Source organism: Aspergillus brunneoviolaceus (assembly GCF_003184695.1).
Source record: "Aspergillus brunneoviolaceus CBS 621.78 unplaced genomic scaffold BO95scaffold_41, whole genome shotgun sequence".
Classification (NCBI taxonomy): Eukaryota; Fungi; Ascomycota; class Eurotiomycetes; order Eurotiales; family Aspergillaceae; genus Aspergillus; species Aspergillus brunneoviolaceus.
The window spans coordinates 115,628-127,719 of record NW_020290771.1 but is presented as its reverse complement, the minus strand read 5'-3'; the positions used below and the strand labels follow the sequence as shown (position 1 = coordinate 127,719).

At 50.7% G+C, this 12,092-nt stretch overlaps 3 protein-coding genes and 1 non-coding gene across 4 annotated transcripts; 2 read left to right on the top strand and 2 right to left on the bottom strand.

Moving 5' to 3' along the window:
- The first annotated feature begins 1,671 nt into the window (after window positions 1-1,671).
- BO95DRAFT_165309 (uncharacterized protein) lies at window positions 1,672-2,054 on the top strand. Its single transcript, XM_025580762.1, has one exon. The coding sequence runs from the start codon at window positions 1,764-1,766 to the stop codon at window positions 1,995-1,997; it is 234 nt and encodes a 77-aa protein (XP_025441323.1). The 5' UTR covers window positions 1,672-1,763; the 3' UTR covers window positions 1,998-2,054.
- Window positions 2,055-3,884: 1,830 nt separating this feature from the next.
- On the bottom strand, window positions 3,885-3,991 carry BO95DRAFT_t189. Its single transcript has one exon. It is a non-coding gene; the product is annotated as a tRNA-Met (tRNA).
- Window positions 3,992-5,772: 1,781 nt separating this feature from the next.
- On the top strand, window positions 5,773-6,230 carry BO95DRAFT_432707 (uncharacterized protein; the record flags this gene model as incomplete). Its single annotated transcript, XM_025585068.1, has 3 exons — window positions 5,773-5,803; window positions 5,867-5,914; window positions 6,004-6,230. The coding sequence occupies 3 exons, from the start codon at window positions 5,773-5,775 to the stop codon at window positions 6,228-6,230; spliced, it is 306 nt and encodes a 101-aa protein (XP_025441322.1).
- A 1,782-nt stretch (window positions 6,231-8,012) lies between these two features.
- BO95DRAFT_365219 (stress-regulated transcription factor RPN4) lies at window positions 8,013-10,208 on the bottom strand (the record flags this gene model as incomplete). The annotated part of the gene is made up of 2 exons (XM_025582688.1): window positions 8,013-9,250; window positions 9,317-10,208. The coding sequence occupies 2 exons, from the start codon at window positions 10,206-10,208 to the stop codon at window positions 8,013-8,015; spliced, it is 2,130 nt and encodes a 709-aa protein (XP_025441321.1).
- Window positions 10,209-12,092: the final 1,884 nt, after the last annotated feature.

Sequence of the window (12,092 nt, the reverse complement as noted above, 5' to 3'; positions counted from 1 at the left end):
CTTTTTAGCCATCCTGCGCGGTCGGCGCGTCAGTTGTCCTTCCGCAGCAGTGACGCGACGGGTTGCTTTTTCGGGTTGGTTCATGGTATGACTGGGACGTTGGGGTGTTCTTGATCTTTTTATTACAAGTATCCATGGGTCTGGGTTTGCTTTATCGCACTTTATTTTACTTTTACGCGTCCACTACTGGTCTGCTAGTGCGCGCGCTTGAATTTTCTGTATCATAGCGGCCTTTATGCTTCCGGCTGGTGCCATAGGCTAAACACGATCGCGCGACCTACCTAAGACGCGGTCGAATATGAATACAAACGGTCGAAAGAACTCAAAACAATTTTCTCTGTGTCTCTTTGCGTAGCTTGCTTCTGGTTGCTGTCCTTTAGTTTTCGCCTTTATTGTGCGTTTGCCTTGTTCGGTTGTGCTGCGACGCGTGTCGCTTCGCGGCGTGATTGCGGGCCTCCGTCACTCGTTGATTTGACTCCTCAGGCATCATCCCCCCTCTCCTGTGTTGATTTGATTGTTCTAGTATGATCGTAGCTTCCGAATGCCTCTTCATATGTCGTTGTATATGTAGGAGCAATGCATCGCTCTTGTGCATTTTACGCTGTTTTGATGTAGTCATGTTCATCCGATTCTTGGTCTGTAGTCTGGATGTTCTACGCGACGTCAATATTAATGTCCCTTTTCCACGCCGATCTTCCCAGGTATTTTACTTTTGATGGGCTTTGTCGGTAATGAAACTGGTCACTCTTGATTGTGTGGTCCTTGCACTGTGAATATCGTATGTTATGGTGGAAGATCAGGGATAATGCTGAGACTTAATACCAAGACTGTGGTGTATGCTGCAATATATATCATAGCACCTTCCGAGCAGACCCCAACACCATCCTACACTCTACTAAATCAGGACAGCACTGCAATAACACACCAAAATAAAGGCAGAATCTCGAAAAATACAGGCCACAGAGCCATCAGAAACAAACTCGACATCATAGCACCGATATCAAGAGTGTAATCATGCACATCAAATAGTGATAGCTGGGGGGTTCAACTCGACACCGACCCGAACCCGCGGAAAACCCGCCGGGGTTCAACCCAAGCTCGAGGGACCTGGCACCGATTCCACATACATACAGTGGAGGTTAATCCGCCCGAGGCGTCGCCAAACCATGCTCTTCACAACCACGAAAAAAGAACGCTCGAAAGCAAAAAGCCAGCGATGACTAGAATACTCACCGGAAAACTTCTGGCGCGAGGCCAATACATACTCGGATGCAAAACAGAGCACCATCGCAACCACACGGAGCTCATAACGTACAGTATATGCTTCCCCGTACCACGCCGCGGCCCCGGCTCCAGCATGAAACGCGTGATACGTACAGTAGACACTCGCTATGACGAACGATATGGAAAGCCAACTTGGTCCATCGTACCAAGGAACTCTCCACACTGAGATCGATTCACGTGAAACTGGCCGAAAAACGCGAAAAAAGGTCGTTATATCGAGGAATCCGGTATGGCGAGGTTCGGTACAACAAGGATTCACCATATTGTCGCAGAGGAATCCATCGTGAACACACATTCTGGCAACTCTGAACTAAGACGGAGTAGGCCTGAGCATAAATACTACGCGTCACAGACACTATTCACAACACACGCGGAAGTTACACATATCAAGTCTTGTCCATGACGCGGCGAAGAAACACGACGCGCCAATATGATCGGATTGCATCAAGAGATTAGATGTATTCACAGCTACGATCGCAATGACCGACAAACAACCCCACAGAAAGGCACGCGGACAAAACTTCCCGACCCCAACGAAAAGAGCGACCGCATCGCCAACAGGTTCAACCCGGGTTCAACCCATTCCAACCGCTCAGGTTGAACCCGAGATCAGACGGACAGCAACCACACGGCAGATCCGAAAGATGACGCGTTCTACACCACCGAACGAGAGCCGGGAGCCAGGACAAAAGGGAGGACGAGCAGAAGACTGAGATGACCAGAGACGGTTAAGCTTCAACATGGCACTCCACGGAGCTGGATCAATATCAATCAACCCAGTCCGACCAGGGCGATGGCAAGCACAGCAGAAGACTAGAGCAATCAACTCAAGCAATATACGATCGCTGTGGAAAGTCAACTTCAATTACTGCTAACAAGGATCGCAACACCCTGCTCTGCCACAGGTTAACCCACCGGCTCGCCCTAGATCCGACACCGATGCGCCCAAGGTCAGACAGTTTGTGACTCGATGAGAAGTGCTCCATAATACGAAGCCCAGCAGAATACGATCAGCCCGGGTCTGAGTCGTTTGCGGAGCTCTGGTCAATGACCATTGTCTGAACTGGGGTGGCGACGGCAGGACAATGTACACCGAGACACGGAGATACCAGGAAGTGACGCGATTGATCACGCGGGATTCCTAGCTGACTTGTCATCTCGCAAGGCTACTATAGGTCCTGCCATCGATATTCTGAACACAGATGTTTTCCGCGACGGCAACGAGGAGAGATCGTAGACCAGCGTATCCAGCCCCTCCTTCCACTACCTCGACGAATCCCAGTGGAAAAACCCCGCTTCAGGACAGACATGCGACGGACGCGATCAAGTCTGGGACAAGGGGCATTCACAAAGCAAAAGACAAAACGGGCCGAGGAACTTGGAACCCGTCGACCAGATGCTGGTTAAAAGTTCACAATGCCCAGTGTACAGTCCACCTGCTGAGCATCATGAGCAAAGCCACAAGCAGTTACGCAAAGACAGTTCGGCCTATCGGTTAGTCACTACATGACTCACACCCGTTGGGAGCGGCGTATGGCTCCGGCAAGTCGCCCTGTCTGCACAGAATGCCGACAGTGCTCATTCCGAAACGAGACGATGCAGCGCCATGCTACGGGAGTATATGGACCAGAAACATCGAGGTACATCTGCCGATGACACTCAATGCTGGGCTGGATGACATACTCCTGCCTGCATCACAATCAAGGGTAAAGTTCGTGGGGGCTATTCGACTCGCGCGACGGCGAGTGTGCGTAGCTGCTGCGCATGCAGGTGCTTACGGTGCTCGCTGTAAGCTACACCGTCTGAATCATGGCACCATATGATCAGCCATGATCAGATACCGACTGAGTGAGAAATGCGAGAACCATGAAACTTTGGATGAAGACTTGTTGCTACAGATCATTTGACGCGAGCAAGCACAACAGGTAGGAGGGAACTGTCTACAGATACGTCGGCTTTCCTCCCACGGGACTGCCTCCATGGTGATCGTGGAAATGGCGGACGATGCTGGCGAGAGCCCTTCGGTTCAGCTACTAATCGCATTATAGAGCTCCGAGCCAGAACATGCATATCCCGAGGCGCCCTATGAGCTGCCGAGGGAGGCTACAGTCGTCTACCCCCAATAGGTGCTGCGGCATATGCCCGAGACACACCGGGATGATGGACAACAGAGTAGCCTCAGTATACAAAGTGGCCAGGTCGGCATCCAGCTTCTGTTGTTGATGCTTCCTGCGTGGGCTAAAGACCCAATTTCGGGTAGACAGCCCACTGTCCTCTGTGCTTATGTTTTGTAAGTCTACAACGGAGAGGACAAGGATGGCAGTGGCCGATCAGCGCCTGCCTGTCATGCTTTTGTATCGATATCGTAGTGGTTTATGCCTTGTTGAAGGCCGTGGGGGATGCTCGGATCTGAATTAGCCCTGCATTATACAGTCTGGTTTGCAGACTGCAGAGGTTTGTAGATGCTTATACGATGCAATTTGCGCGGTCCACCAAGACCCTGGAAGTCGAACTCAAAAACCAACACGAGGATATCAATCATCTGTGTGACGGAGCAAAAAAGATCAAATAAAGCGAAGAAAAAAGGTGCAAAAAAGAGATGTCCCGAGGGAGGTTCGAACTCCCGGCCTTGGGATCGCCCAGAAGTGATCTTCCGAGTCATACTGATGTATGAGACCCACGTGATAACCAACTACACCATCGAGACGACTTGTTGAAATGACCATTGAAGTTATGTTTGAAGACCGCATCCCTCATGACATACCGACCGCATCCATCATGGGCGGGTCAGCCAACAATGCGCCATGGTGTCATGATCGACATTGCAGTCCGAATAATGATGAATTTGAATTATGTATGGTCCCGGATGGGTAGACCCGATCACACAGAGAACGGGGGACCCTTACACTCCTCATTCATACCTGGTAAGGCCATTACTGTACGTGTAATCGGTTGACGGACGGACGAGATCAACATGATCCGTATATCATCATGCGATTTGTGGCTTGTGGGAGGTTCATATTGCATGGCGTAAGGCTTTGCTCCCTGGTGGGTGGTGTTTCTTCTCGTTGTATATGTCATGGTGGTGGTTGGGTATCCGGGTCGGTGGTGAGGAGGATATAAGTATGCATGCATGCAGGCCAGAGTTATGGCATTGCTGGACAGTACTTGGGTGCTGGGCTTTGTGGTGTTCTACCAATTGTTCTATGGGATTGAAGTTGATACCAACCCTGGGATGACTCAATTCGGACGACCATAGGCCTCACGACCTCCCAGGCGTGACTATGTATTGTACCATATGATTAGGTATGATGAAGTGCACGTTCTCCAGAGAAACGGCCTCGGAAATACAGTTCCTGGTTCCTCCAATCACTGACTCCCCCAACGTGGAGAGAGCGGGTTTCAGAGCACCTCATGGCGAGACAGTTACAAAATCGAACCTTGTCTTGTCTGTTCATTTGAGTTGAGTACGTACTTTGCACCTAACCGACCTACAAACCATATATCCGTATAATGCATGACCTCCCAGTAGTGCGGCCAAATTCCCAGCCCAAGATACTCAGCAGTCCAGGCACCATTGAAACTACTTCTCTCTCTACTACCCATCTTGGCTCCTAGAACCGCCCATCCCAAACAAAACACGCGCCCCCCCTCCCCCCTCCCCCCTCCAAAGCTCCCAAAATGCAATAATAGCGTCAGACACGGGGAAATAAGGCCATATCTCCATCATCCGCGATGATCCCGACCCCGAACGAGTAAGTAAACGCGGCAATCGACCATGCAACAACCCACCCACCCATGCATCCCCACTCCACCGAAATCCACCCTGACCAAAGCTTCTTGAGGGAGGGAAGATGGTTCGTTCGTTTGTCCACCTCTCCACTCCATGATGATGTACATATTAGTTCGAAATGATTTGACTTGCATCCACAGCTACCCTTACCTCCCTCCCTACCCTTGACTATCCTCCACCTCCTTCCCTCCCCCCCGTCCCGTCCCGTCCGATGTCGAGAATACTCGACTACTAACTACCCTTCCTCACTCAATGAGCAACAGAACCCACCGCACTGACTCATGTCAGTAGGATCACCGTAAAAAAAAAGACCGCCGAGTAACCCCGCCTGTGGATTGTACATCGCAATGGTCCCTCCTTACTTACACAATGGATCTCATCCTATTCGTCAATGGGAGGGGGGATACAACAAGGGTGGTGGAAAAGAGAGGCGAGGACGCAACGATTGCTCCATCGTGACGGCACGTCAGACAAAAAGTACATACAGTACATACCATCCACCCACCATCGAACGAACATTCCCCACAGGAGGAACGCCTATCTCGTAAAAATCTAGCTCGAGCTTTCTCCTCCAACGTCTTTTGTCCAGGAAGTCGGGACGACGGAAAAACCCACCTCACTATTAACCTAGACGAGTTAAAGCCCACTGCACCGTACATAACGCCAGCACTATTGGATGAGTGTACACAAAGTACATGCCAGATTGCGTTATAACTTATGGTACGAGTAAGTGTTGAGGAATGGCCTACCTCGGTAGGTACTCAACCCATAATTTACCTACATCCACAGTCTCAGTCCACAGCCCACAAACCACTGCAGTGAAAGCGCAAGCGCAATGTAAGTGTAAGGAACTCCGCAACGGCGCACCAGAAGCCAACTGAGCAAAAGCAGCAATTCCAATCCCACCCACCTGGACTGTACTGTAGCCCCCAAAACACCTCCAAAACACCACCAAAACCTACAACCAACAAACACCCCTATCCCCATCCCCATCGCCAAACCCAAGCACGAACATCACATATCATCCATCTTCATCATAATTATCAAAGCCAAGACCCCTCCAAACCCCTCTAACTCGTCCAAGCAAGAACCACACGCACGTCTCGTCAAGAAATCAAGAAAGATCAAGAACCACCACATAGCATTACCCTGAAAATGTGGTGTTATGTAGGTATGATGTAGATTCAGAATCATCTGCCCGTTGCCCGCTGCCCGCTGCCCGCTGCCCGCTGGCCCCCATACGTCCTCACCCATGTCCCCTTCCAATCAATCCCCAAACCTATCTGAGGTATTCAATCCTCAATCTTGCTTTCATCGTTCAACCCGTACCGTAGAATACCTTGCCTTGAAATTCGAAGCAATCCTGCCCTGCTTGCTTGCTTGCTACGACCCCTCGAATTCCATGTATCGATAGCCCCAAGTCCAACCCCAACCCCAAAGCCAACCTCCAAAACGATAGGTACTGTATGATATAAATGGAATGATGACATACCTACCTTACCTTACTGTACCTTACTCTACGCTGTATCGCGGGGGAGGTAAACGTACACATACACACAGGTGTCACCGGGGTACAAGTAAAGCAAGTACTTACTGGGGTAGGTAACTCATACATCACAGACCTGACCACCAGACACACTTACCAAAACACAAGACAGCTTAGTTCGCATGTATCCTGCCTGCCTACCTGCTGCATCACCGAAATTCTCCCGGGATTTTTTTTTTATCTTTTGTTTTTATCTTTTGTGTGTTGTTCTTTGTTGCGATTGTGTAACCCTACCCAAATGCAGGTCCCGGCTGGGGGGGGAAGGTTAGGTATGTACTAGGTACCTAGCAGTCAGTTACTGTAGTGACGGAGGGGCGTGAGTGCATGGAGCACTCGGGTTTCATAGCTTTCCCTCCTGCTCATGATACCGGCAGGAATGATTAGGTAGTGACTCCGACTCCGGGTGCTCCAAGGTACGAGTACAGTTCGACCTGACCTGGTAGAATGAGGCATGGATGGGTCATCTATCCTAGATCAAGTGAATAGACGAGTCATGGGGTGGCTCTCGTATTCATCGACTCATACTACGAGTATAATCCACTCTCTACACAACAAGCGAACGATATTCGTGGAATCTCAATCATGGTGATGATATTTGTACATTTTCCACCAAGCAATCAAACAAAGCTATTGTACAAGCCATTCGTGTGTATGGGCATTTTTGCATCCCAAGCCCAAAGAACCCACACCATGCCATCCCAATGCAAGAACCTCGCAATCAGTAACAAAAAGACGTGCGACACATCATAAACGTAACAATCGTACACAGTCGAGTATAGTACAGCATGCCAGAAGGATTCGAATCCCACGCATGTATAAAACAAAAACAAAATTTGAACAGATCCAGCTGCGCAAGCGTGACGAGTATAATCACAGTATCATCATCCCATATGAACAAATTGCTTCTTTTGATGCAACCATTTCCCCTATGACCCAATGACAATAAACAGAAATCTAAAGATGCAGAAAAAATCAAAAGGCTGGCTCATGAACACAGAAAAGAGAAGCATGTACGTCATCAAACGGTTGAAAGCGATAGATAGAAAAGAACAATTGGATGAGTTCAGCATCGCGGTGTATCGGTCCAATTCAGGAGCCGATGATGTCATGGCCAATGCTTCAGGCTGCAAGGCCTGGAGGACTGTCGCCCAAAGCGGAAATCTGTTCCGTCGATCCGGACCCGTTAGCGAGTCGTTACCCGTTCGGGTCTAGTTTATGACGTCGGCGGCTTTCGCGCGTCATTTTGACTCAAGCCCCGTCGCCCACGATTCGGGACGGTGGAACAGCTTCCCCCTCCCAGAGCCAGGGGATTTGCTGCTCGCTGTTTGGCACGATCGTGGGGAATGGATCAAATCCACTAGCGCTGTAGAGAGCAGATCCACTAGAGCTTCACTCTCTGCCTCTGCGACGTTGCTTGCCGGGCCAATCAATCTCAGGATGCACCACGCGCATATGCCGGGTGAGCGCATCGTTGCGGGAGAAGGTCTTCTCCTCCGTGCACAGATGACACCGAACCTTCTGCTTGCGAGCATTGTGGATCGTGTCCTCGTGGCGGGTCAAATCGTAGGGGCGAGAGAAAATTGAGTTGCACGGCTTGCCTGTGGACGGGTTGATGCGTTCGCACTTGTGAGGGCCAGCCTGAGAGTTCCGGGCCGAGTTGTCACGCCCGATCAGATGTCCACCAGGAGTGGTCTGGCGATGCGCCTCCCGCTTGTGCTTCTGGAGCTTGGCAGGTGTTTCAAACCGTAGGGTGCAACCGTGATAGGTGCAGGTGTAAGTCCCACTGTCAGATGAGGTGTTCTCAGGTCGAGGGATCTCCGCCTTGACAGGCTGGAGGGCCACTCTTGGCTGACCCTGAGGAGATGTCATTTCGGTCGTGGGAAGAATCTCGCTTCCAGTGGACTCAAAGCGGGGCAACGAGGCTGGGAATTCAGGAGTCTGGTGCAGGAGGCTGTTTTGTTGGGATTGTGCCTGACGGGAACTCTGGTGCTGCTGACCGAAAGGATATTGCTGTCCAGCCATGTGAGTGGCATATTGTGCGGGGAAAGCCTCCATAGAAGTGAAGTTCTGGGTAGGTTGGTAGGAAGAAGAGCTTTCACGGCGCAATCCACCCAGCGCATCGCCCAAATTGAAATCGGGCTGAGATGAGGGGGGGAACAGCGGCATTCCAGGGGCATGCAACTCGGAGTCGTCGCCTTCATTGTAATCCAGCAGCGCATCCTTGGGAGACATCGTCTTGGGCTCATTCTGAGATGAGGGGGCGATGCTCACGCCACTCTGTGACCCAGGCACGCTGGTCGCCATCTGCGGGTGTTGCAAGCCAGCGCTGTTATACTCTGCAGCCATGGGGGAGTTCTGCCGGAACGGAGAGCGATCCCGCTGCATGCTCCCCATAGGCGACTGTGACCGTGCAGAGAGGTGACCCTGATTAGCGGCTTGCAGTCTATCAGCAATCACGTTGCGGTATGTCGGAGTAAGCATGTTTTGCTGATTAGTGGACTGCTTAGGAACCTGTGGCGTGGGCATCAAAGTTGGGTTGTACAGCTCATCCTGATAGATATCAGAGATGGTACGGTTGAACTTAGGGATGCCAATGGTCAGGTTGTTTGGATTATGGTGCGTGTAATCTGAAAGTGAATCGAGATGTAAGTAATCATCCATCCACTTGTCCACACCAGGAAACCGGTTCTCACCATTAGTGGTCTTCGAGGACTCATCGAGTTCTTCGAAGCCTGTTTGGGGGGTAACTGGTGAGTTCTGGCTCGCAGTCGACACCGAGTAGTCACTGGACTGGTGCTGGTGGCGAGGCTGATATTGCTGCTGTTGCTGGTGCTGGTGCTTCTGCTGCTGTTCCATAACAGCCCGCCTCATAGCAAACTCTGCGTCAGCTGTGTTGCCATCCTGAAACGACCCTGCAAGAATCGAGTTCTGCACAGGTGTCTGGGATGGGGTTGGAAGTGGCTTCGACTGGCCATTCGGCCTCTGGTAAGAGCCGCCTGCTGGGGCTGATCGACTGGAGGACGGACTGGAGGCAACTTTAATTTGGGAGTCGTTGTTGAACTGGGGCATGCGCGACAGGTTGTTCTGCATACGAGCAGGGTTCAACAATTGCAAGTTGCCATCCCAGCCGTGGTTGTTCGGAGCGGAGTGTTGCGCCAACATTTGAGCGTTGTCGTCGTAGTATGGTTGGAAGAAGTAGGGCTGAGATTGTGGTGAAGCTGAGTGCTGGTAGCTGATCGAGGGGTTATACGAGGAGGAAGGGGTCATCGAAGGAGCCTCGAAGGACTTGCTGTCGAAGACAGCAGAAGAGTAATCCGCGGCCACCGCCGTGGTTGGGTAGTGAGAGGCGATCGAGGCGGGAGAGGAGGTGGGAGAGGATGGGGCGGAAGACGGCGGAGAGACGAACTGCAAGTCCGGGTGATACTGGAAAGGAGTCTGAAGTCGTGGCTGATGATACACGGCCTCTTGTGAGTACTCAGGCAGGAACTGGTCGTCTTGTATGCAAACGGGGTCTTGGTGGTTGTAGAACGGGACAGAAGTTGGTTCAGTGATAAAACCCTTACGTACGGCAGGGTGCATGAACATAATGTTGCTTGTGTTGTGGTTGGACGTCAGAGTAGAGATGACGCCGACTGGAGACGGTGGGTTTGCCACCCGGAGAGGTCGAGAGTTTAATGAAGATAAGTTGGCACAAGGGCCCCCAAAAGTCTCGAAGGGGCCAAGATCGTAGGTGTTGAAAAGACTTGCTGAGCAATTGCAACCAGAAGAATGAGTCAACAAGAGAGTTGGAAGTTTGAGCGGATGGTCCAGAGTCAAAGTAGATGTTAAACAGGTCGAAGCGTCTGGAAACGTCGGGCAGAGGGAGACCGATTCAGGCTGAGAGAAACCGATCGGGAGGCTCAGTTGAGTGGGGAACCGTGGTTGAGATCAAAGTCCTAAGGTTCACAGAATGGACGGTTAGATGAATCTAATCCAATGATGCAAAGATCTGGTCAAGGAAGTATGGGAGGAAGAGAGGTAGGAGGATAGAGGGAGAGAGAATAGTCGACGTAAGTATGCGGGTAAACTTACTCTGTATGAATAGCAGATAAGTATTGAGGGAAGTATGAGATGCTAAGATGATTGATTGAGAGAGTAATAGATCAAAGGTGAAATTCAGAGAAGATATGGGAGGCGACTTGAGGGGATAATAAATATCTGATCGATGTATAAGATGATGGGTGGGTGAATAATACTCATAGCTTAGAGGAGGAGGAGGGGGGGGGTGTGGTGGAGGGTTCATTCCTTATGTATGAGAATGACGTTTAGCCCTGCAGAAGGAGAGGAGACTAAGGTAGAGACTACATACGGCAATCGCCGACAGTCATCCTTCGCACGCTTATCCCGGCCGCCCGCCGATCCTCAGGATTGGGTCTGGTATTAATGTATGGTAATATTACGTTTAATTACCGTCATGCGGCCGAAACGAATGCATCCACTTTTTCCACTTAGTCGGACTCGATCTGCATGGCTGTCCGGGGGACTCACTGGCCAGTCCGGCCTTAGGCAGTTCCCACCCCCAGTCGACCCAAACTTTTCCCATTTTTCTCACGACTCGCGCGTTTCTTGACACTACTAACTTAGTACCTTAGTACCTTAGTCACTGAGTAGTTGCATTCAAGCCACAATTGACTGACAGTCTAAGACCATCTAACTAACCTACGCTGCAATTCGACTCGACTCGACTCAGGAGCTAGACCGGGTGACCGGATCCTCTTCGGGGGAGGGTAGAGTCCAGATCATACCAGAATCCACGCTCTAGTGAATGATTAACATTGAGTCAGGCTGCTAGTGCGATGACTCTCAGCCTGGAAGTGAAAGAAAAAAGACAAAGACAATCATGGAGGATTTTTCCACCCTCCTCTTCGGCTAGCGTAGGGAACAACAATGTGTCTGTTTCAAATTTTTTTCTCTGCTTGCGCCTGATAATAGCAACCGAGGAGGACGCTAGGGCATCCAATCAACGCTCAAGTTGTCATGGCTAAGCCACACGCATTCCTCAGAGACAACAACCAACCCACCGAAAATGCCGTGGTCGATCTGATCTCGTGTATCTCTTTGAGCGGACCCTTACAGATGACATGTTCGACAGATGAAGATTACAGCGCATGTCAATGGGTGAAGATCCATGTTCAATCATCAGCGCCTTGCTTACCTGGTCGCAGCCAGTAGATGCCCAAGGAAAGTCGGTCTCCACTATGATCAGGTAGGTATTGACTCGCAATGGGGAATCCGAGAGAGCCACACCTTAGCTGCGCCACAAATGCTTGTGGCTAGTGTGTATTCTCGGTATTAGTCAAGTTTTTCATTATTAGTAATATCACTAATAGGTGGTCTCTAGTTCTTTCAAGAGTCAACCGGAGTAAACTCGTAACTCCACGGAGACGGATTTGACCGGGGATACGATCTTGGTCATCAGGGCGCTTTTTC